The 24,062-nt window shown below is 52.9% G+C and overlaps 3 protein-coding genes across 12 annotated transcripts; 1 reads left to right on the forward strand and 2 right to left on the reverse strand.

Annotated features, from left to right (window-relative positions):
* Nucleotides 1-389: 389 nt before the first annotated feature.
* B3gnt9 (UDP-GlcNAc:betaGal beta-1,3-N-acetylglucosaminyltransferase 9) lies at nt 390-1,847 on the reverse strand. The gene has a single exon (XM_051169095.1). It carries the CDS (start codon nt 1,664-1,666, stop codon nt 470-472), a length of 1,197 nt encoding a protein of 398 aa, XP_051025052.1. The 5' UTR covers nt 1,667-1,847; the 3' UTR covers nt 390-469.
* Nucleotides 1,848-4,812: 2,965 nt separating this feature from the next.
* Tradd (TNFRSF1A associated via death domain) lies at nt 4,813-16,752 on the reverse strand. Of its 8 annotated transcripts, XM_051168658.1 has the most exons (6): nt 10,458-10,546; nt 9,355-9,550; nt 7,403-7,561; nt 6,400-6,677; nt 6,127-6,319; nt 4,813-5,993 (listed from the first exon to the last, which is right to left on the reverse strand). In XM_051168658.1, exons 3-6 carry the CDS (start codon nt 7,551-7,553, stop codon nt 5,683-5,685), a joined length of 933 nt encoding a protein of 310 aa, XP_051024615.1. In that variant the 5' UTR covers nt 7,554-7,561; nt 9,355-9,550; nt 10,458-10,546; the 3' UTR covers nt 4,813-5,682. The 8 variants fall into 8 exon arrangements, with proteins under 8 accessions (XP_051024615.1, XP_051024618.1, XP_051024619.1 ...); XM_051168661.1 differs by lacking the exons at nt 9,355-9,550; nt 10,458-10,546 and adding an exon at nt 16,722-16,752; XM_051168662.1 differs by lacking the exons at nt 9,355-9,550; nt 10,458-10,546 and adding an exon at nt 16,726-16,749.
* On the forward strand, nt 16,567-23,556 carry Hsf4 (heat shock transcription factor 4). 3 transcript variants are annotated; one of them, XM_051168664.1, is made up of 13 exons: nt 16,567-17,046; nt 17,616-17,724; nt 17,838-17,965; nt 18,106-18,230; nt 18,624-18,699; nt 18,871-18,935; nt 19,426-19,528; nt 19,754-19,892; nt 20,118-20,231; nt 22,394-22,524; nt 22,646-22,711; nt 22,854-22,923; nt 23,319-23,556. In XM_051168664.1, exons 1-13 carry the CDS (start codon nt 16,924-16,926, stop codon nt 23,471-23,473), a joined length of 1,404 nt encoding a protein of 467 aa, XP_051024621.1. In that variant the 5' UTR covers nt 16,567-16,923; the 3' UTR covers nt 23,474-23,556. The 3 variants fall into 3 exon arrangements, with proteins under 3 accessions (XP_051024621.1, XP_051024620.1, XP_051024622.1); XM_051168663.1 differs by having other exon boundaries at nt 16,802-17,046; nt 19,768-19,892; nt 20,014-20,231; XM_051168665.1 differs by lacking the exon at nt 17,616-17,724 and having other exon boundaries at nt 16,836-17,046; nt 19,768-19,892; nt 20,014-20,231.
* The last annotated feature ends 506 nt before the right edge of the window (nt 23,557-24,062 follow it).

Genomic DNA, 24,062 nt, shown 5'->3' on the forward strand with positions numbered 1-24,062 from the left:
GTGTGTTGAAGAATATGGGATATTTTATAGTGGGGGAATCTTAGGACTCCTGGGAGGGGGTGGGCACCTCTCAGAAGTGCACTGGCATAGGTGTGTGCCTGTGCATAATGGGCAAGGCAATGACGGCTCATGGCCCCAGCCCTCACAGGCAAACCTGGACCTAAAGGGATCGTTAGCTCCAACACAGCAGACCTCAAAGGCGACAGGTAAGATATGGCCACTGGGAGTCCAATGTGGAGAAGGAAGGAAGCCTGTAGCTTACAGGAAAGTGCCTGCCAGGTCCCTGAGGGCTGAGGCCTGACCATGGAGAGATCAACATGCGTTTCTATCCTAAGCTTTAGGGAAAGCGAGGCTGTCTCAAATGAGTCAGGGATTTAAGGAAAAGCCTGTGCTCCATTAATCCACATGGGAAAACCCCTTTGGGTTCTGTCCTGTAGCTGGGTGAGAAAGGCTTGCTACCAAGACATCGCTAAGAGTTCCATTGGAAGGGACCTGTTGCTACAGGCTGTGGGTGTGCACAGACTGGATCCTGAGGCCCATGCAGCAGGCGCCACATAAGCCAGATGTCAGCAGCTGACAGCCCATGCACTACCACCAGTTCTCGGTAGAAACAGGGGTCGAAGGTGCGAAGATGCGGTGCAGCTGAAGGCTGGGAGATGCCAAAGGTGCGAAACGCTGGATGAGGCTCAGGTGTGAGCCTCAAGCGCTGCAAACACATGCCCAGAAAGACGTCGTCTATGGGAAAGAGCTCAACTTGTGAGCAGGCCTCTGCTAGGCGTCGGAGCGTGGCTCCAGAAAGAACAAAGCCACCACCTCCTGCGTAGGCTGGGTACTCTGGCAGCCCATACACAGCTTCGGGGATGAAGTACTTGCTGGCTCTCGCCCGGATTGGCCTTGCCTGAACAATCACATCACCCGCAAGAAGGTCCCGCGCTGGATCCCGCGGCTCCAGGAACTGCAGGAGGTTCCTCACGTGCACGAACACGTCCGCATCGCCCTTAAAAACGAAGCGTACGTCTGGACAGAATGCTGAGGCCCAGGCTAGAAAGTGAATCTCCTTGAGCGTTAGATTGAAAAAGGTGTCTTCGAAAGCCCAGAGCAGGATGTCTGCGTAAGCTCGGCTCTCAGCCTCCAGCAGGGCGCGCCAGTGCGTCCCCGTGCCGGCCCCGCTGGAGCCAGCGCCCCTGGGCACACCCAGCAAGAACACTCGGCGCACCAGTGCCCCCTGCACGCGACCCTCGGCGCCCCAAGTCTGGCGTACGGCTTCCCGCCTTTCGAAGTCGGCAGCCACAGACTTGACAGCAATGAGCAGGTCGGGCGAGCCGCCAGGTGCAGGGGCGCTGCGGCATTTGCGCGGCTGGTTAATGAGCAGCGGGAAGCGCCGTTGGTCCTTGGCGCGCAGGTACCTGGCAAAATCAAAGGGGCCCGTAGGTGTGGGCGGCGCCGGGGTGTCGTCCTCGTAGGCCGGCGGGGGCGCGCGGGCAGTGATGGGGAGCTGTCGTCCTCGGGGTGTTCGGAGGCCAGGTGGGGGCTGTCGTCCTCGCGCTGGTGGTGCTCTGGTCGTGGGGGCTGCCCCGTCGCGCTGCGCGTAAAGCAGGAGGCCGAGGGCGGCGCTCAGCAGCAGCGTGAGCCACGCGTCCCGGCCAAGGCGCGGCCTCCTCCTCATGTCCAGCCCCGCCCTTCCCGAGGTCCTCTATCTTGCATCCACTCTGTCAGCCTCCGCCCGGGACCCTGACACACCGCAGCAGCCTAAGGGACAAGAAGTTCAGCCACCAGCCCCAGACCAAGAAAGGTCCCCAAGACTGGGCAGGGAAACACAGGCCTCGCCCCTACCGCCCTTCACCCGGTGCTCCGAGGCCCCTTCTACATTTCCACCTCCCGGCCACCGACTTTGGCCCGTAGGACCCCAACACTCACGCTTGACCTGGGGGGTGGGGTCGCAGCTCCCAAATTCAGGGCCCTCCAACTGTCAGCTCAGGGTCCCAAGGGCAGCCATGACCCGGGCTTGAGCCAAATGCAGCGTTGGCAGGAAGGGGGCTGGGGCCGTGTCACGTGACCCTCCAGCTGTGTACGCCAAGACATCTGGAGCTCTGCTCCGCCCCAGTGCAGGGAACACCATCTCTTGAGTACAGATTGATCTCGAGAAAATCTCACTGGGAAAGCCTGGTCTTTTTGTGCTGTCTCAGATGCCGGAATTCCATGTTTTTGAGGCTTGAGATACCCTCATCCCAACTTCTGCCGAAGGCTATAAGAGGCCCCATTCTGTCTGATGGTTCTCAAATCCTTAGACCCGAGTGCCTTAACTTTCAGCTCTTTCTGGTCACCATCCTGGGCCATCTTTCAGAAAACTTCTCTTCAGCAGCCCTGGCCCACCAAGCAGGAGCTATAGGCTGCCCCCCCCCACACACACACACCACCCATCACCCACCCCCGTGATATAGAACTGCCTCCTTCCTCCTAGCTCTACCATACTTGCCACCGGTAAACTCAAGCACATAGACCCCAACAAGCAAGACAGCAGGCTTGCCAACAACTCTTTACCCAAAAAGCACTGCTTAGTGAGTTACCTTCCCAGGGTGATGCAGGCAGAAAGTATTGCCCCCGGAAATTCAGGAATCCAGTGCTTCCTTGCTCTCCTCATCCAGAGGGATAAAGGAAATGGAACCACTTTTGCTTACATTAACTTCGCAGGGAAGCACTTCAGTCCTGTCTCTCCATGCTCAGATCCAGTGTTGAGTTTCCTGCTCCCCAACATAGCATCCTTAATGGAAGAGTTGCCATGCTGTTGCCTCTGCAGTCTAGATTGGGCTGTCAGGGATTGGTATTGTTTGGAGGGGGGGATGGCAGAGGCACCTCTAGAAGTGGCCATTGAGCCATGGCAGGCTGTCCCTGTTTTCTAGGTCCTCTTGTTCTCCTACCTCTTTGTCGCTCAGGCCACACTAGCCACTCTCACCTGTCTGACAGTCTTTTTTTTTTTTTTTCCCAAGACAAGGTTTCTTTGTGTAGCCTTGGCTGTCCTGGACTCACTTTGTAGACCAGGCTGGCCTCAAACTCACAGCGATCTGCCTGCCTCTGCCCCCCCTCACCCCGAGTGTTGGGATTAAAGGCGTGCGCCACCCCCTGCCCTGCTCTGTCTGACAGTCTTACAGGTTGTTTGTTTTGGTTTTTTATTTGTTATTTTGGTTTGGTGTTTTGAGGACAGACCATGTTGTGCACCCACCCCACCCACCCCCACATACCTTGAACTGATAACCTGTCTCCCTCAACCTCCAAGGTGTTGGGATTACAGGCACACACTAGTATTCCCAGCTCCATCCTTGACTCTTTGGTTCTGACTGTTTTCCTGAATTTGAAACTACAGACACAACTGAGCTCCAGCTCAGCAGAAGGTCCTGCAGGGTAGTCTTTCCCTCTGCGGATACAGCAATCAAAGCCTTCCCCAGGCCTCATCCCACTGGCAAATAAACCTGGTTTTCACCTACCTGTTCCTCACCCAAGGTTACAGGCCTGTTAATGCCCGACCTCCCAAACAGCTGTTGGTATTTATTCATCCTGTTTTCTATCTCTCCTGTCACTGCCTTGGCCTCTCTATCTCTCTCCAGTCTCCCAGTCTTCCTTCCCAGAATCCCTTCGAAGGAGCTGGGCAAGGTGGGGCGGACACCTGTAATATTACACCAGCACTTGGGGAGGCAGAGGCAGGTGGTGAGTTCGAGGCCAGCCTGAACTACAAAGCAAGTCCAGGACAGCCAAGGCTACACAGAGAAACTCTGTGTGTGTGTGTGTGTGTGTGTGTTGCCTTCAAAGGCGTCTCTCACTGCCTTGTTATAAGATCCAAACTCTGGGAGGTTGGGGATGTAGCTCAGTTGACAAATCTTTAAAATGGCATGGTGGTGAGTGCCTGTAATGCCAGCACTCAGGAGGATCAGAAGTTCAAGGTCATTCTTGGTTTCCTAGGGAATATGATGACAACCTGTGCTGCGAGAGACATTGTCACAAACAAGAGTCAGGAGCTAAACCCAAACCCTGGAGTCTCTGAGCAGCTACTAAAGGAGGAACTTTAGGATAGCTGTGCACACATGCACACATAGGCATGCAAGGGCATGTGTAGATGATTTGCTTGCTTGTACACAGTGCACCAGGCACGTGCCTGGTGTCAGAAGAGGGCATTAGACTCCCCTGGAAGTGGAATTAGATGGTTATGAACTGCTATGTGGTATCTGAGACTCAAACCTTGATCGGGAAGAAATGCCAAGCCATCTCTCTAACCCCTGAAGATGTTTAAATTATGTATACGCACGTGTCCAGGTGTGTACCAGTAAATGAAAGTGCCTAAGGCCAGGACCCTAGCAGGGCTGACCTGCAACTCCTGTTCTAGGTCAGGCTGGCCTCAATCAAACTCACAGGGACCCATTTGCCTTTGACTACCATGCTCAAGTCCCCGAATATTAAAAAAATAAATAAAAATAAACAGTTTTCTAGCACATTTGGTTTTGCACATCTGTAATCCCAGCACTCAGGAGTTGGATGCATCTGGAGAATCCTGAGTTCAAGGCCAGCCTGAGCTACATAATGATTGTCTCAAAAACAAAACAAGAGCCAGTGTAGCTCGGTGGTAGAACTTTCCTCGGAGTTTGGGTTCCATCCCTACCACCACAAAAAGTCAAATAACTGGAGTTTCTGAGTATGCGTAATTCAAAGCTAAGTTCACTAGCCCACCTCCAAGCTTAAAGAAGCATTGAAGGTTGAACTTATTAGCAATATAAGTTATATTGGAATTACTGGCCAAAAAAAAAAAAAAAAGCCAGATTTTTTGTTTGGTTTTGTTTTGTTTCTTAGTGGCGGGGTGTGTGTGTGTGTCTCAATATGTAACACATGCTAGCTTCCAAATTGAAGCAATCCTGCCTCAACATACTGAAGGTCACAGGCCATGTAAAATGTCTGAAATCTTGTATGTCGGTCTAGTGGAAACAAGGGAAAAGACCTCAGTAGAAAACAGAAAAAATATTTAAAACTTAGTCTTGATTTTGTTGTTGTTTTGTTTTGCTTACCAGACAGGGTTTCTCTGTGTAGTCCTGGCTGTCTTGGGACTCACTCTGTACACCAGGCTGGCTTGTAACAAGAGATCTGCCTGCCTCTGCCTCCCAGTGCTGGGATTAAAGATGTGCTCCACTACTCCCTGTCTGTAGTTTTAATTGCTCCAATTCCGGCTCTCTGAAATAAGTCTGTAAAAGGGTTACATTTTTATTATCGCTGCAAAGTGCTTACGTCCCACGCTGAGTATGAGCCAAGGGCAAGGAGAATTGAGCATCCTGCTCACAAACAGTGTTTGTAACACCTTGAATGGTATCTAGGCTTCAGAAGGTACTTAGTGAGTTTTTGCAGGAAGTCCTCTTTTAGGATGGGAGGATAATGACACCTACGCTGTCACCATCAAAGAATCTGGGGCACAATCCTCGGTGATGTACCCCGAGGCTCCGTGGGTACTTGGCTGGCTCCTGGGGAGGGCAGTCAGTTCCACTCCAGCACATTAGCAAAGTGGGGGAGTGAGTGTGTATGCTCTTAAGTCCAGTGGGTGGGAAGTGGTCAGCAGTGACAACAGCAGTAAGACGACTCCAACACCCACCAGTGGGTTCCAAATACTGGCTGCACTGCTGGTTGACTGCCCTTCCCACAGTACTAGACCTAGGCCAGGCCGCCACCCGGCTCCGCCTGGCCCACCAAATCCTCTGCTATACTTGTGAGCTCATTCTCCTCCAGTGCCTCCACCAAGCGCTGCAGCGTGGCACGGCGGCCCTCCGCTTGCATGAAGCGGCGCAGCAGCTGGAAGGCCTGCTCGTACAGCCCATCGCGCTCATACTCGTAGGCCAGCGAGTCGAGGGCAGGATCCCTCAGTGCTCGACAGTTGCGCTGCAGCGAGCGCCCCACCCTGCGCCACTTGAGGCCCACAGAGCGCGCGAACGTCTGCTGGTCTTGCAGATTCAGTGGCCGGTTCTCTGCGCAGGAAGTGAGGAGAGGTGGGTGAGCCCGGTTCCCTGGAGCCCCGCACCCTCCCTTGCCTGCCTGGAAATGCCCTGCTCCATCCCAGACCAACCTCCTGGGGACCCCTCTTCTGCTAGTGAACCTCACCTACGGGCTGACCATGAAACAGGAAAGTCTGGCAGGCCGCCGGCAGTGACTTCTCCTCAGTAGGAGAGCGGACCCGGGACTTCGAAGCATCTGGAGCCACCTGTATGGATCCATCCTGGCCTGTGCAGTCACACGTCAGTTTGCAGAGCTTATCCTCCAGCTCCGCGAGTTCCTCGTCCCGGAGCCGATCGGGCTGCGCGAAGGGGTGCACAGTAAGTGCGGCTTTGGGCCGCAAATCCCCGCCCATCCCATCCTAACTTCAGATGGCAGCACCTTCTGGGCTAAGATGTAATTCAAACAGCGATCTTCATCGGTCAGCCAAGTGTCCAGCTGCTCCGCGCCAGCACGCAACTCCAGCTGCAGCCGCACGGCTTCCTGGGCCAGCGCCGAGGCCATGCACCTCTGCAGTGCGGTACGCAGCGCCCCCTCGCGGTACGCTTGGAGGAAGCGGCCGCACAGCAGGCGCCCGCAGAAACGCAATTGCACAACAAGCTGTGGGTCGCTGCAGTGGATCTTGAGTATCTGCAGTACGTCGGGGCTGTCCGCACTCTCTGCAGAGGTGAGCAGTCAGGCCACCCGCTGTCCCCAAACAGGACTATTCTCCAAGCAGCCAGTCATACTACTCTCCCAACCCACAGACAGCTGCTATACAGCCTCTTGTGGTCTCTACCCAGAGATGGGAAAGGGGAATGGAACAGGTGGGTGGGTACTGGAGGAGTTTGGGCAAGGTATGCTGCAGTGAGAGAGGAAAAGAAGACAGAAAAGTGCAATTAGCAGCAAGTGGGGATAGATGTACAATAGGGTGACATTAGAAGAGAAACAGGTGCCAGGAGTGGTGGCGCATGCCTTTAATCCCAGCACTTGGGAGGCAGAGGCAGGTGGATCGCTGTGAGTTCGAGTCTAGCCTGGTCTACAGAGCAAGTCCGGGACAGCCAAGGCTACACAGAGAAACCCTGTCTCGAAAAACAAAAGGAAAAAAAAAAAAAAAGAAGAAGAAGAAGAAGAGGAGGAGGAGAAACAGGTAGATATAGATAAGGTACAGATGAGTGTGCAAATGCCTACACTCAAGGATACGTGTGCAATAAGCAAAGGCTGCACACCCCACACAACCAAGGGTCCTCCCTCTTTCCTCATCCCTCTTCCAACCCCTCACCCAAATCATCTTTTTCCTAAAGGTGTCTGAGCCTAAATCCACAAAGGCAAAGAAGTGGGGGCCTCAATCCTGGTCCCTCCCACAAAGTCCCAGAGTTACTTCCACAGCTGCCCAGCCACACACCTGACAGTGCAGTCTGCAGAGCCTTGTATATTGCCACCTTCTTCTTGGGATCTGTGTAGGCTTCAGAAAGGACCACCTTGTCCATCGAAGACTCCAAAAACAGGTAGGCGCTGCCCACCCACTCCTCATGCCCATTTTGCCCAGCTGCCATCTCGCCTCCTAGGGATGCAAAGAGACCATCTCCAGACTTGGAAACAACTATCCAGTCTCAAGTGGCCCAGCTGCCCTTCCACAGTTTCCCAAAATTTGGCTCTGCTTAAAAACCAGACCAGCCCACCAAACCCAGACTTGAACCCAGGATTGCCCCTCCACTGCTTTTAACAAAAAGTGTAATGTCACAGTAACAACGGGACAGAGGCGGGCCCTGAAGTGGGTCCCACGCCAGTATGTACCTCTTACCAAAGCTAAGCTCATGCTTCAAAGCCAATCAGACCCGTCTTAGCTTTGCCTTCAGCTTAACCTTAAATTCCCAAAGCCTTTGCCGGCCAAAAGTACCACCCACGCTCCACTGTCCCTGCCCACGCTCCACTGTCCCTGCCCACGCTCCACTGTCCCTGCCCACGCTCCACTGTCCCTGCCCACGCTCCACTGTCCCTGCCCACGCTCCACTGTCCCTGCCCACGCTCCACTGTCCCTGCCCACGCTCCACTGTCCCTACTGTCCTGCCCACGCTCCACTGTCCCTGCCCACGCTCCACTGTCCCTGCCCACGCTCCACTGTCCCTGCCCACGCTCCACTGTCCCTGCCTATGCTCCACTGTCCCTGCCCACGCTCCACTGTACCTACCTATGCTCCACTGTACCTCCTGCCTGCGCTCCACTGTCCCTGCCCACGCTCCACTGTCCCTGCCTATGCTCCACTGTACCTGCCCATGCTCCACTGTCCCTGCCCACGCTCCACTGTCCCTGCCCACGCTCCACTGTCCCTGCCCACGCTCCACTGTGCCACCCTGCTCCACCCTCCCCACCTTTGTTCTACTATACCTGGCTCAGCCTAGTTGTCACCGCCTAGATCCAAGGTTGGATATGAAAAGCAAGGCTAAGACTTGACTAATGAAACTCAACCCTGCACCTCTGGGTGGACCACGAAGAAGAGGCACTAATTTCCCCATGCTTGGTGTGAATTAGAGGCAAAGAATAGTTCTATTTGGGTGCCGCTTAGAAAGAACCCATCTGAAGGAAGGAGGAAGGCTAGATGGAAGGAAACAAGGTCTATGTAGCCCTGCCTGACCTGAAACTCACTATGTAGACTAGTTGTGTGCCTCTGGCTCCCAAGTGCTGGAATTAGAGACATGAACTACCATAGCTGGCAGGCCTCCTATTTCTTTTACTTTTTTTTTTTTTTTTTTTTTTTTTGGTGTGCCTGCATCTATGTCTGTGTACCACATACAGGTCTGGTGCCCATGCCAGAAAAGGGCACCAGGTGTGGTGGCGCACGCCTTTAATCCCAGCACTCAGGAGGCAAAGGCAGGCGGATCACTGTGAGTTTGAGGCCAGCCTCGTCTACAAAGTGACTCCAGGACTTGGGAAAAAAAAAAAGGCAGGAGGGGGGCATCAGATCTCCTGAGACTGGAGTTACAGGTGGTTGTGGGCCACTGTTCGGGTGCTGGGTATCTAACCTGGTTGCTCTGGAAGAGCTGCCAGTGCTCTTCCCTGTTATGTATTCCATCTCGAGACATACACTGTTTACCTGGGAACCAGCCATCTCTGAGCCATCCTTGACTGTTCAATCATTCTTTGTTATTAGGCTCTTGTTTTCCTCACCTGTCCCTAAACAAATTCCCTAATTGTCCACACAAGAACAGAGCCCCTCAATGCTAGGACCTCTTCCATCCATCTCCTGTCAAAATCCTGTTTGTATACCTCTAGTGGAGGGTCAAGGTTAAGAAAGCACCTGGGCAGGGCATCATACAGACCTTCCTGAAAGCAATGATGAATTGTTCATGGACCTACCAGGGTCTAAGCATAGAGGACACAGGTTTGTTTTTATTCTTGTTTGTTTGTTTGGCTGGTTGGTTGGTTGTGTTTTTCTGTTTGTGTCATTGTTTCAGTTGTTTGTTTGTTTTTTGAGACAGGGTTTCTCTGTGTAGCTCAGGATATCCTGGAACTAGCTCTGTAGATCAGGCTGTCCTCAAATTCAGAGATCCACCTGCCTCTACCTCCTGAGTGCTGGGGATTAAGGGTGTGTGTCACCACTGCCCAGCTGGGGCACAGTTTTTGAAACCCCTCTCCCATCAGAAAATACACTAAATTTACTAAAACAGTCTGAAAAATATTATCTCTGGGCAGGTTGGAGTGATTTTAATTTTCTTTGTATTTAGCAATATCTTTATATAGAACAGACATGTTTCTTTAGTATTTTTTTTTTTAAGAAAAGGTGGGGCAGCCGAGCGTGGTGGCACACGCCTTTAATCACAGCGCTCGGGAGGCAGAGGCAGATGGATCACTGTGAGTTCGAGGCCAGCCTGGTCTACAAAGTGAGTCCAGGACAGCCAAGGCTACACAGAGAAATCCTGTCTTGAAAAACCAAAAGACAAACAATCAAAAAAAGTAAAGCAATGAATAAGGGAGTGGGGGTGGGGGCTGCAATCTGGAGGTAAGGTGAACAAATAAATAAAAAAAAAAGCAGTAAATCAGGATGAAACTCTGTCATGACAGCTAAGGAGGGAAAACAAGTGAGGGACCCTAAGAATTAGTGTGGTGATTCCTGAAACATCTGGTTCACTTCCCTACAGTTCTGGTTTGGAATGGCTGATCTGATTGATGCCACCTCACGCCAAAGGGCGGAAAGAGATTTGGAACCATAATCGGGCGGGGATGGGGATGGGGATGGGGTGGAGGGGGCAGGGGGCAGGGGGCAGGAGGAGGGTTGGAATACTACCCATCAGGCCTGTCAGGCACAAGTACTGGAGATGTGGAGATGGGAGAGCGATCGATAATGTAAATTCACTAGTACTGGGTACTGGCCAAATAAGGGAAGTGGCCTGACTGAAGTCCACTGGAGTTGGAGAAGTGAAGAGATAGGACAGACAAGAAGGAGGGAAATGGTCTCTCACCGTCCCCTCAAGTGTCCCTCCAGAAGCCGGGTGGTAGTGGAACACCCCTTTAATCCCAGGACTCAGGACGCAGAGACAGGCAGATCTCTGTGAGTTGGAGGCCAGCCTGGTCTACAGAGTAAGTTCCAGGACAGCTAGGGCTACACAGATAGAAACCCTGTCTCGGAAAACCAAAAAAAAAAAACAAAAAAAAACAAAAAAACAAAACTGTCGTCGTCGTCATCATCATTAGAATCATCATTATCATCTTTTCCAGATGTCCTTCCATCTAAAGCCCCACCACCCACCTGGAGGCTTCTAGGCTGCGTCCTGGGACACCAATACTAACTTAAACACAAATGCCCCTACCCAGCAGGCCCACTTCTGACTGGAAAGGCATGGGTCCCAACTCAGGGACTGAAAGTTTGAGATTCCCGGACCAGAACACGCCCCCTGCTTGGCTGCGCAGTAGGCGACCTGCCAGAGGGAGGCTCCTAGTCGGTCCACTACCCCGCCTTCAAACTGAGGGCTTGAAGGCACACGACAGGGGTCAGACAGGAAGAGCGCTCTCAGCACCGTTCCGGCTAGTTCAGCAACCACATCCTCTCGCCCGCAGGGCCCTGACACCCACCAGAAACCCTTAGTTGGGACAAGAAACCAATGAAGGTTGAGGTCCAAAGCCCCTCACACCTCCCACGGAAGCAGCCCAACAGGGCGCCGCCAATAGCTGGCCAGCAACCACGTGTCACCACCACGCGGTGCTCACCCTCGGGAGCCAGATCGATCTCTCTCTCTCTCTCTCTCTCTCTGCTCTGGCTGCACCAAGGGAGCCCATCGGAGCCCACCCACCCTCCACACTAACCTGGCCGCCACACACTTGCCGGGCTCCGCTGCGCGCGGCTTCCGGGTGTGCGCGGAGGAGACGCAGGGGCGGTGCCCCAGCCGGGTCCGCCCGGCGCGCCCCGCCTTCTCCGCTAAGGGCCTCTCCTTCCTGCCCCCACGCTGTCCTCCGTGGCCAGTCCCCTGCCTCCGGGCAAAGCCCACCTAGTCCGCGGAGCAGGTAAGATAACGACACTCAAGGTTAGATGGCAGGACGAACTGCCCACTGATCAGATGTTAGCGGCTTGAGGTTTTTAAGGCCGAAGGGCCTCAGGATGAGAGCTGCCAAACTTAAATCAGTTCCTTAAGTTCAATCAGAGGGCATCTCCTGGGGACGAGAATTTTCTGGCGACCTCTAGGAATTTGGTTTGAACTCTGCTACTCTTTAGCACTGAAAAATGGGGTGACTGTGGTTCCAGGACAAGCCTAGATCGGGTAATCGAAGCCCAGAGTGTACTTGGGGTAAGTTCTATGAGAGACACGCCTGGAAGACAGAGGGACATTAAACGGCAAGTGGTGTGAACCTTTACAAAACCGTCCAGCGTCTTGAAACAAAGCTGGCAGCGTCAAAGAGAACGCACAGCTTTCAGCAAACCCCACCCACCCTCCTCTAAAAGCGGAGCTCTGGAGTGGGTCTGCGGAGTTCCAACCGCTAGCGAGAACCAAGGCTGCGTAAAGAGTCAGGGTCCTAACTTGAACAACAGTCCCTTAAGGTGCCAGAGCCACAAGCCTTTTCCCCACAGATATGTCATAGAAAGCACGCAGGAAGTCAGTTTCTGGGGGTGGAGGCAGCACGAAGGAACCTCCCCTTCTGGGCTCCGTAAGTGCACCATCACTTCCTGATTGGCTTGTGATCTCAGACAAAAACAAACAAACAAACAAACAAAATCTTCACTAGGATTCACGCTTGATTAACTGAGCAGTCACTTTCTAGTGGGAGGGCCGGGACAGGGTTCCTCAACTTGAAACCTAGTAAAGCTTTTTCAACAAATAAGAAAGTAGTTTGAAGAACCCCTAAGGACCAGGCTTGGTGACACACGCCTTTAGTCACAGCAATCCCAGGCAGAGGCAGGTGCATCTCTGTGAGCTCGAAGCCAGCCTGGTCTACATAGTGAGTTCTAGGTCAGCCAAGGCTACATAGTGAGACCCTGTCTTTAAAAAAGAAAGAAAAATCTGGCTGGAGAGATGGCTCAGACTAATGTTTAAGAGCACTGGCTGCTCTTCCAAAGGACCTGAGTTCGATTCCCAGCAACCACATGGTGGCTCACAACCATCTATAATGAGATCTGGTGCCCTATTCTGTCATGCAGATATATATATATATATATATATATATATATATATATATATATATATCACGAAACCACTGAGGCGGGAATATCTCAAGTTCAACACCAGCCAGGGCTAGAGAGGAGAGACCATGAAAAAGTATGCATGTGTGTGTGTGTGTGTGTGTGTGTATGAGAGAGAGAGAGAGAGAACACAACCACTGGAGCTTAACCCTTAACCCTTTGGGGAAAACCAATGTTCTGAGTGTTTCCCTTTTTTAATTAACTGATTTATTTAATGTGTATGTGTTTGCATGTGTATCTGTGTAACATGAGCAAGCAGTGCCATGGAGGCTAGGAGGGGCGTTAGATCTTCTAGAACTGTAGTTATAGACAGCTATGACTATGTCCCTAGCTATGTAGGGACAAAATCCCCACCTTCTTTGATTTTTTTTTTTTTTTTTTTTTTTGGTTTTTTGAGACAGGGTTTCTCTGTGTAGCCTTGGCCATCCTGGACTCACTTTGTAGACCAGGCTGGCCTCGAACTCACAGTGATCCGCCTGCCTCTGCCTCCCGAGTGCTGGGATTAAAGGCGTGCGCCACCACGCCCAGCTCCCACCTTCTTTGAGAGCAACAAATATCTTACAAAGTCATTCTTAGGTTTACATATTTTATATGTATGAGTGTTTGCCTGCATTATGTATGTGCACTATGTGTGTGCCTGATACACACAGAGGCTAGAAAAGGGTCTCAGATTCCCTGGAGCTGGAGTCAGGGACAGTTGTAAGCCACCATGTGAGGTGCCAGCTGCTGAACCTGGGTCCTCTCTCTGCACGAACAGCCAGTTTTCTTAGCTGCTGAGCCATCTCTCTCTCCAGCATCATACTTTAGGGTGTTTTGTTTTGGTTTTGGTTTTTTTTTTAATCTACTTTTTTTTTTTTTTTTTTTTTTTTTTTTTGGTTTTTCAAGATAGGTTTTCTCTGTGTAGCACTGGCTGTCCTGGACTCACTTTGTAGACCAGGCTGGCCTCAAACTCACATCGATCCGCCTGCCTCTCCCTTCCAAGTGCTGGGATTAAAGGCATGTGCCACCACACCCAGCAAATCTACCATCTATTTATCTATTCATGTGTGTACGTATATGGAAATGCTCCAGCTAGAGTAGGCATGCTCGCCTGTGGAGGCAGAGGACAACTTTTGGAAGTCAGTTTCATCCCCTGGAGCCCAGGGATAGAACTTAGGTCAGTGTTGGGGACTAGTGCTTTTATCTGCCAAGCCATCTCACAGGCTGGGATCTCTGCATCTCCTACAAATTGCATAGTGTCTCCTAGGCTTTAAACATTACTGTGCCCAAGCAGGCATTGTGGAAATGCCCGGGCATTCCCTCTTTCACTCTAGGCACAGCTGCTGGGAGCGACAGACCCCCTCCCCCAAGCCACATGATGAAGGAGCTGGTAGAAAAACTACCAGAGGAAGTGTTAGCACTCATCTTCCGTGACCTGCCTCTCAGGGACCGTGCTGTAGCTGCCAGAGTCTGCAAGGCCTGGGCTGCAGCAGCCACCAGCAGTGCTGTGTGGCATGATACAAGCATCAGGTGAGTTGCCTGCCGCCTGCCACCGCTCTTCTTCACTGGCTGGCTACTATATACCAATAGATATTGTTTTCTTTGTTTTGTTTTGGATACAGAGGATTGAACCTAGGGTCTCACACTTGCTAGGGAAAGATTCCACCACTGAGCTCTGTCCCAGGCCCTATACTAGCTCCTAGCATTATAAGTGCCTTACATAAATTAACTCTTTCAATTCTCACAAGAAGTTCACATAGCAGGTAGGTGGCTAATATTTCCTTTGCATGGACTGGAAAGTGAGGCTTAGAGCCTTAATTGCTTGAGCCTGGAAGCTTCATCAGCAAACAAGCAACAGAGGCAGAATTTGAACCTGGCAGTGTGGAGGCTCCGCTCCATCTCCACAGACTGCTGAGCAAGTACCACTGGCTTTCCACGGGGATATGGAGGTCCGTGCAGAGACCTCTGACAACTTCTAAAAAAAAAAAGATATATATACATACACACACACACACACACACACATATTATAGAGAGGATAGCAACGGCTCCACAGTTATGAGCAGTAGCTGCTCTTCCAGAAGGCCTAGGTTCAATTCCCAGCTCCCACACAGCAGCATATAGCCAGCTGCAATTCCAGCCCTAAGGGATCCAACACCCTTTCTTGCCCCTTCAGGCACCAGGCACAGCTGTGGTGCACCGACATACCTGCAGGCCAAACAACTATCCTGGACTCACTTTGTAGACCAGGCTGGCCTCGAACTCACAGCGATCCGTCTGCCTCTGCTTCCCGAGTGCTGGGGTTACAGGCGTGTGCCCATCGCACCATGCCAACACATTAATTTTTTTTTTTAAGTTTCTTCCCCCAGTTCATGGTGACACTGCTAATACTAATTCCTTTCTGTGCCGCTCTAACACAAGCTGTGACTGTGAGCTGGAAGACTTGTTGCCACCACATTTGTCTGCCTGCCTGGACCACATTCACAACCTAAGGCTGGACTATGAACCCTCAAAGAAGCCCAGCCGCCGAGCTGCCACCGAGCTGCTGACTGCTCTGGCCGCCCGAGCCCCACGGCTTCGAGGTCTAAGCTTGGAATGCCGCGGTGAGAAGCCGCTTTTTGATGCCGGCCGCGACATCCTAGGCGCCGTGCACACCGTCTGTGGAGCAGCGCACCAACTGCGCCACCTCGACCTGCGCCACTTGCCTTACACACTGGACGACACGCTGGTGCTTAGGGCTGCACGTGGCTGCCCGGAGCTCCGCAGTCTTTTCCTGAACAACCCTACACTTGTGAACAGTGTGCAGCCCAGCTCTGTGCTCGAGCTATTGAAGGCCTGCCCGCACCTGCGCGCCCTCGGACTGCACCTTGCCAGTCTGTCGTGCAGCGCGCTGGAATGTCTAGCTGCTCCACGCCGCGCCCCTTTTGCCCTCCTGGCACTCCGGTGCGCGTGCCCCGAAGATGCTCGCGCGTCCCCTCCGCCTGATGAAGCCTGGGCGACAGTGTGTTGCCGCCACCCTGGCCTGGAGGTGGAGCTGGATCTGGAGCCTGTGCTTCCAGACGAGGCTGTGACGCGCATCCTGCAACCATCAGTGCCCGTGGCTGTGCTGCGTCTCAACCTCTCGGGTGATACTGTAGGGCCCGTGCGCTTCGCAGCTCGCCACTACGCCGAAACTTTGCGCGTCCTCGAGGTGCGCGCGTCCGCTTCCGCCGAGCTGCACACTGCGCTGCAGGAGGTGGCGGCGCGCTGCGCGGGCTTGAGGGAGATACACTGCTTCTGCGTGGTGAGACCCTCTGTACTGGACGCCTTCCGCGCGCACTGTCCGCGCCTGCGCAGCTATACGCTCAAACTAAAGCGTGAGCCGCATCCCTGGCGGCCCACTCTGGTGTGGTGTTTGGACAATCTCACCACTTCAGGAGCGCGCGGACCCGAAGCCTCAGAAAGGCCTGAGCAAGCTGCGCAGGCACGCCCCAGCTGCTAGCTCCTTCCTTAGGGACTCCGTGGACCACAGTGCTTCTCTGGGATTGGGGCCTTTTTGGGCATCCACACCAGTCCCAGGCGCCATAAGTTCACGGGGTCCCTCTCAACCTAAGTTTCTCTGCCCGTTCTGGGTTCTCCCTCCCCTCCGTGCACTTTGCGACAGCTCTGAGGCCCAGAGCTGGGGGGAGGGCAGATACAAGTAAGAGCCAAGAGTCAAGGGTGAGTGTGAAGTAAATAAATCCTTTAGTATTCCTGCGTCCTGTGATACCGAGTCAGCTCTGAAGGGGAGGGCAGGAAACACACAAAGGCTGGAACAGCAGTCGGGCCAGCCCTGCAAAGAGACCTCAAGGGCCACTGTACCGTAACTATGAGGAGTCTGGATCCGGGCTCTCTATACACCGGGAAGAACCAGTTTCCTAGCAGACAGAAGTTGGCCTTCACCCACCACCATTTCTATCTGCCCCCTCTTACCTAGGCTCCACTTAGTCCACAGATGAACTAGGACTTTCCAAGCCCACAAATGATTTCTCCCAAACAACACAGAAAGAGAGGAACTTGAGGATGAGGCTCGAACCTGGGTTCCCCTCCCCTCGTACCTACGTTTCAGCCAGCTTTATTCTCTCCGCTGGTGGCTGGGCCGCTGTCCGAGCCCCGCCTCTTGGGTTCGCACGCGGCCCCCGCCTGACCCGGCGCCCAGGGGCGGAGTAGGGCGGAGCGGGCGGCAAACGCAGCACTTTCGCGGCTTTGACAAGCCCGCAGCGGCCGGGCTGGAACGCTGAGCCCGGCCGAGACTGCGCCATGCAGGAAGCGCCAGCTGCGCTGCCCACGGAGCCAGGCCCCAGCCCGGTACCTGCCTTCCTCGGCAAGCTATGGGCGCTGGTGGGCGACCCAGGCACCGACCACCTCATCCGCTGGAGCCCGGTGAGGGCTGGGGGCCCCTCAACTCCCTCAGTGGTCCCCGGGGGTCCCTCCAATGTCTGTGAACACCCATGTCCACCCAGTCCCCGCCTGGGACTGGGCTGTGAGTACCTCGATTCTGCTATCCAGAGTGGATCATGGCGGAAGGGGTGTGTGAGATAAGGATGAGGAGGAAGGGTCCTAGAGCCCAAAAGGACCTAGGTAATTCTCACTTTACTTCATCGACTGACTGATGGGAAAACCGGCCCGGAAAAGGGAAGGGCTAGCTCTACCTCTGGCTCAGGGTCACATAATGAGTCTGAGAGCAATCTGAGGTGGACCCTGGGTTGGTACGTGCTAATTCTTTCTGAGACCCTAGTCTAGGCTAGTTAGGCTAGTTAGGGGTAGGAATTCTTTGTGGCTATGGCCGGATAGATAGGCCTTATATGATTCTGTCCTGGACAAGTCCTTCCTCCCAATGAAGTGCAAACCTGGACCCCAGAGTGAGTGAGTATGTCTCAGCCGTGAGTGGGTACCACTCAACGAGTCTGGTCTCCACCCGCTTGAGGGTGGGCGTCGTTCATTCTCGGTAGAGTGGGACCAGCTTCCTCGTAAGTGATCAGAGCCGCTTCGCCAAGGAAGTACTGCCCCAGTATTTCAAGCACAGCAACATGGCGAGCTTTGTTCGCCAACTCAACATGTGTGAGTCCCTCGGCCAGGCGGGGAGCGGGTTGGGGGTCACTTAGTGCAGAGGACGGAGCGATTCACGCTCACGCCCCCACTCCTATCCCCACACCCCTCGCATCATTCCCCAGACGGTTTTCGGAAGGTGGTGAGCATTGAGCAAGGTGGCCTGCTCAGACCGGAGCGCGACCACGTTGAGTTCCAGCATCCAAGCTTTCTGCGAGGTCGCGAACAGCTACTGGAGCGCGTGCGCCGCAAGGTGAGACAAACTGGGCGGCGGTGGGGGTGGGCGGGGAGAGACAAAACAAAACAAACAAACAAAACAGGAAAACACCAAATGCCAGTACTTCTGACTTTGTTTTACATGCCCCTGTCCTGGATGGTGCCTCCTGCCTACAGGTACCTGCGCTGCGAGGCGACGACAGTCGATGGCGTCCTGAAGACCTGGGCCGACTGCTGGGAGAAGTGCAAGCTCTGAGGGGAGTGCAGGAGAGCACCGAGGCACGGCTGCAGGAGCTCAGGCAGTGAGGGACAGGGAAGGAAGGGTGGAGTTGTGGGTGAGAGGGTTTCTGAGCAGCTCTTTCCAATCTTAGATTGGAACCTCCATCCAGACAATGGGTCCAGCTCTGGAACTTTAGTTGTGTTTGTTTGTGTGTTTGTGTTTTCGAGACAGGGTCTCTCTGTGTTAGACTTGGCTGTCCTGGACTCACTTTGTAGACCAGGCTGGCCTCGAACTCACAATGATCCGCCTGCCTCTGCCTCCCGAGTGCAGGGATTAAAGGTGTGTGCCACCAGGCAGGGTTTTATAAGATGCATCTCCCCTCTGCTGGCCACAGAGTCTGGACATCTCCGTTCTGTGGGGCACTGGTGCCTGGCAAACTCATTTGCCTCAGCATCCTTCCACCCGGTTTTCACAGGCAGAACGAGATCTTGTGGCGAGAGGTGGTGACCCTGCGGCAGAGCCACAGTCAGCAGCATCGGGTCATCGGCAAGGTGTTTCTCTGCCTCTTACCCCTTAGCCGCCCCCCACCCGTCTGCCCCCCACTCCTGGGTACCCCATACATCTACCCCTTTCCCTCAGTCCAGGAATTTACCCTCAGTCAGGAATTGCCTTTCTAGGCTGAAGGGCCTGGCCTGAAGTATGAATTAACCCATTCTTTTCAGCTAATCCAATGCCTGTTCGGGCCACTTCAGACAGGGCCTGGCAGTACAGGAACCAAGAGAAAGCTGTGAGTACAAAAGCCTGTAGAGTTCACGCTTGCTGACCTTTCAGCTGCTAGGACTCACTTCTCTCTCAGGGACTCTCCCCTCCAGAGCCTCCTCCAAGAATCTATCTTCCTTCCTCCTACCATCCGGGAATCCCCCCCCCCCATCCTACCCCCAACTCTTATCACCTATTACCCTCCACTCCACATCCCTTCCCCTCTTCCTAGGTCCAAAGTTAGGCATTCCTGGCTTGGGACTCCAACTAAGCTACCCCCACCTACCCACCCACCCACCTTACCCCACCCCCCAACCCCCCACCCCCACCTCTCCTCTCAACCCCAAAGGGCCCCCATCTCTCAGGGAGCCCCTTCCACCCCAGCATGTGACTGATGCCCTGGCAACAGGCCTCATCTCTGCTGACTTGGCTGCTGGGGCCTGAGGGAGGGAGAGAGAGAGGGAGGGAGGGAGGTGTGGGCTGAGGGGCATGGAGGCTAACCTGCCTGCCCTGCACAGGTCCCTAATGCTAGATGAGGGAAGCTCTTGCGCAGCATCTGCCAAATTCAATGCCTGCTCCCTGTCAGGTGCTCTCCTCCAGGACCCCTACTTTATCCAGTCGGTAGGTGTTATCTCCTCCTCCTTTTCCTCCTGGGGTACAGATAGGATTGTAAGGAAGCTGTCTCTTCTCCCTATTTCCCTCCAAAAGATGGAAGCCAAACACTCTACCAACCGGACAGAGAGACTCCTCAGCTTAGATTCATTTTCAAACCTTGACCCTTAAACCTGGTTCCAGTGGGTGCTGGTTGGGCTCTTCCTATAGGTAGAAACCAAGCGCTAGGCCTAGCCTTCTAATTGCAGCCCCTCCCAGAGGCTACCTTGGGCCTCAGCCCTCACAGGGCTAGAGGGCCCATCATCTCTGACATCCCAGAAGACTCCCCCTCTCCTGAAGGGCACAGACTTTCTCCCTCCAGTGGAAATAGGAGGTAAGGAGGGCAGGGGCTGCCTTCTGGGGACCATCTGGGAAAGAACCTACAGCCCAGAGGCCCATGGGGGTGGGGGAGAGGTCAGTGTGGGGGATCTGGTTGAAGCTTTTCTCTGGTGCAGGGTGAAGGGCCTGGCACTGCTCAAAGAAGAGCCGGCCAGTCCAGGGGGGGATGGCGAGGCCGGGCTGGCCCTGGCCCCAAACGAGTGTGACTTCTGCGTGACAGCACCCCCGCCGCTGCCTGTGGCTGTGGTGCAGGCCATCCTGGAAGGGAAGGGGAGCCTCAGCCCTGAGGGGCCCAGGAGTGTACAACAGCCTGAACCAAGGGGGCCCAGGGAGGGTACCTGACAGGTAAGCAGAGCCAGATCCACATGCTGGCCAGAGAATAGTCACCGCTTTATCTGTCCTGTGGCAGCTAAGGGAGTACACTGGGCATCAGACTCTCGTGACCCTGACCTGATTTCTCAGAGTTTGATCCAAAAAGTATCAAAATCACTTAGAAAATTGAAAGTCACTACGCACCCTGTGGTAGGACTCTGAAATTTACATCTGAGAATAGTTCACTGGGCTATACATACATACTACATACACATATACATACATAACTATGTATACATATATAGAGAGAGGGTATATAGATATAAATATATAGATATGTAAGCTTAAGAAACAATGGTAGCTGGTCTTAGTGGCTCAGAGCTGTCAACCCAACTACTTGAGAGACTGAGGCAGGAGTATCACAAGTTCAAGGCCTGCCTGGGCGACAGTGCTGGTAACTTAGTAAGACCCTGTCTAAATAGACAAGAGAGCTCTGGCAGGGAGGTTCAGCCTCTGAAGCTCTTACCACAAAAGCCTCCTCACCTGAGTTCAACACCTAAAACTCAAATAAAGAGCAAAGAGGGAACCAACTGTCCTCTGACCTCTACACATGCCCCACCCCAAGACACATAATACACACACATAACAAATATAAATAAATTAAAAATCTGGGAGGTGGTGGTACACAACTTTAATCCCAACACTTAGGAGTCAAGCAGATTTCTGAGTTCAAGGCCAGTATGGTCTACAGGGTGAGTTCCAGGACAGGCAGGGCTACACAGAGAAACTCTGTCTCAAAAAGCCAAAAAATTTAATAAAATATAATAAAATAATAATAATAATAACAGCAGCCAGGTGGTGTTGGTGCATGCCTTTAATCCTAGTACTTAGGAGGCAGAGGCAGATGGACCTCTATGAGTTCAAGACCAGCCTGGTCTACAGAGTGAGTTCCAGGAACCTGGCATGGTGGCACACACCTTTAATCCTAGCACTTAGGAGACAGAGGCAGGCAGATGGCTGTGAGTTTGAGGCCAGCCTGGTCTACAAAGCAAGTCCAGGACAGCCAGGGCTACACAGAGGAACCTTATCTCAAAAAACAAAACAAACAAAACAGAGTGAATTCCAGAAATCAGAGCTATACAGAGAATCCCTGTCTTGGAAAAAAAAAACTAATAATAATAATAATTAGTTAAAAACAAAAGGGGAAATGTGGCTGGGCTGGGGACATAACTTAGTGGTAGAGCTCAACGTGCCTAGCACTCTCAAGATCTAAATTCAAACTCCAACACTGGAACACAAATGCACAAACAAGCCAGGCCGTGGTGGCACACGCCTTTAATGCCAGTACTCAGAAGGCAGAAGCAGGAGGATCTCTGAGTTCAAGGCCAGCACAGAGAAATCCCATCACACACACACACACACACACACACACACACACACACACACACACACAAAACAGTTTTTTTTAAAAACCCTCTACTAGTATTTACACTTACATAGGATGAGATATCTCCCAAGACCTCAGGTCTCAGCTAGGAAGCAAAGGCAAACTCAAGGCAACCTCTTAGAAGCTGGGCATGGTGACATAACCTTACTATAATACCAGCTCTAGGAAGAGAGTGCTGGCAGAAGGGCCAGGAGTGTAAGGCCAGACTTAGCTAGTAAAGCTTTGTGCCTGGCCTAAGCTATGCAAGGCCCTGTGTCAAACAACAGTAAAGATTCCTCCTTTAGGGGCTGGAGAAATGGCTCAGAGGTTAGGAGCACTGCTGCTCTTCCAAAGGGCCTGAGTTCAATTCCCAGCAACCACATGGTGGCTCACAACCATCTATAATGTGATCTGATGCCCTCATCTAGCATGCAGGTTTACATGCAGGCAGAGCACTGTATACATAATAAATAAATCTTTTGAAGAAAAAAAAAAAGATGCCCCCCCTTTAGCACCCAGGAGACTGGGCAAGAGGATTGCTGTAAGTTTGAGGCCAGCCAGGTCTATGTACGTGTCAAGACATTGTCTCACTCCTTCCACAGTGAAATTTAAAAATACAAAATAAATTTAAAACCCTCCCTTATGAGTTAGGGGATTGAAGGAAAGTATTGTTTCCTAGCATGTTTAAGTTTGGGAAGGCAATTTAAACTTGATGAGGCTTAAGCTCCTTAGGAACTACTAGGAAGTGTGCATTATAGACCCATGGCAGTTCTTTATGCACAGGGGAACTCTGGGCCTGGATCAGGGTAACCGGAGCCCAGAGAGTCTGCTGCCTTCGATGTTGCTTCGGCCTCCCCCTGAAACTGTGGAGCCCATGGCATCCATGGATGTGAGTGTCTCTTTGCCCCGCCCCCAGGGTGGAGGTGGGGGGCGTGGGAGGACATGAGACACATGAAGTTGAGCTGTCTTGTGCAGCCTTTGAAGGCACTATTTACCTGAGCTCTTCCCAGGTGCTGGGCCCTAGCCTGCAAGGACGAGAATGGACCTTGATGGATTTGGACATGGAGCTGTCTCTGGTAAGAAAGGAGTGGGAAGGGCCGCACACTCTGGTTCATGGCTGAAGGGTTGCCCTAGTGATTCCTTCCCCCCAGCTCTCTTCCTCAGCTTCTTCTCTTGGGGCTCCTTTCTCAGCTGTGCTTCCTGGGGTTTCCCATGCAGATGCAGCCCTTGGCTCCAGAGAGGGGTGATGCAGAGCTGACAGTCAAGGAGTTGAATTCGTCTGGTGTAGGTAACTGGTGGTGGTAGGGACTCCTGGGCAGATGGCCACCTTGGGCCTGTGAATTAGCATGATTTGGTGAGCTGGGCAGCTTAGGTCGGGAGAGAGGGCAACCCTGAATTCAGGCTGCCCTGAAGAGCCTTCTAGAGTCACCCATACCATCATCGTTGTGTGAGAGGTCAAGAATCATGTCTTAAGCTAGATAGGGTAGTGCATGCTGGTAATCCCAGCACTTGGGAGTCTGATATAAGTAGACCACAAACTGGAGGCTAGCCTGCGCTATGGAGCAAGATCCTGCCTTTAAAAGGAGTGTGTGTATGGATAACATTACACTCTAGCTGAAGGGAGCTGTTCTCCTCAAGAATGAGTGTAGGACCCTTCGCCTAAGCACAGCCTACTTCTCCTAGGGAAAGACCACACGCTGGGACCCCCACTCCTGCTGGATGTCCAGGATGATTTGGAGGGTGCAGCCCTGTCTGTGCCTGGGGCTTTAGCCCTTTACAATGCCCCTGAGAGCAATGTCACCTACTTGGATCCTGGAGCCAGTCCCTCCTCCCGCTGAGACCCACACCCCTCTGACGAAGCCTGCTTAAGGAACCAGCAATCAGCAGCACCCTCTTTTGGGCTTCCTGGCGCCTCCTCCCCAGGCTGCTGTATGCAGCAGCCTCTCTCCACTACCCCCTGTGAGCCCTGCAACATAAACTGCATTCTCCCGCTCTGTTTCTGGTCTCCCTCTCTCTTTTCTTTCTTTCTTTTTTTTTTTTTTCTCCTATCAATCAATGATCACTAGCATCGTGGGTGGGTGACGACTTAGCGTTCATACCAGTGTCCCGCTGTTCAGACTTAGAAAGGTCCATACTCTGGACATTCATGGAAGAATGTGACCCTGCACACACACACCTAAAAGATGGTGGTACTTGGAGAGCCAGTGCCTAACTCTGCCGCTTGCAATGAGATGCCGGCCTAGCGCCAGCCACTATAATCTCTAAGAAGCAAGCGTTTCTGTGCCATATTCATATGCAGCGGCTCAATACACATGTCTCTAATTCTGGGCAAGTCAATTCCCTTCTCTAAACTCTGTGACAGGTGGAGGAGGAGTCGTGGAAGGGTAAATTAAAAGGACCTAGCAATTAGAAGGCCCAAAGTGGGCT

Source organism: Acomys russatus, chromosome 26 (genome assembly GCF_903995435.1).
Source record: "Acomys russatus chromosome 26, mAcoRus1.1, whole genome shotgun sequence".
NCBI classification, from domain to species: domain Eukaryota; kingdom Metazoa; phylum Chordata; class Mammalia; order Rodentia; family Muridae; genus Acomys; species Acomys russatus.

Coding starts and splice junctions, on each gene's coding strand:
- B3gnt9 (XM_051169095.1), bottom strand. CDS start 1,666: ATGAGGAGGAGGCCGCGCCTTGGCCGGGACGCGTGGCTCACGCTGCTG.
- Tradd (XM_051168655.1), bottom strand. CDS start 15,734: ATGGTTGCAGGATGCGCGTCACAGCCTCGTCTGGAAGCACAGGCTCCA. Junction 7,562..15,490: donor TGCAGTCCGAGGGCGCGCAG/GTGCGGGCAGGC, acceptor TTGCATCCCTAG/GAGGCGAGATGGCAGCTGGG. Junction 6,320..6,399: donor ATTACATCTTAGCCCAGAAG/GTGCTGCCATCT, acceptor CCCTTCGCGCAG/CCCGATCGGCTCCGGGACGA.
- Hsf4 (XM_051168663.1), top strand. CDS start 16,924: ATGCAGGAAGCGCCAGCTGCGCTGCCCACGGAGCCAGGCCCCAGCCCG. Junction 17,047..17,615: donor ACCTCATCCGCTGGAGCCCG/GTGAGGGCTGGG, acceptor CATTCTCGGTAG/AGTGGGACCAGCTTCCTCGT. Junction 17,725..17,837: donor TGTTCGCCAACTCAACATGT/GTGAGTCCCTCG, acceptor ATCATTCCCCAG/ACGGTTTTCGGAAGGTGGTG.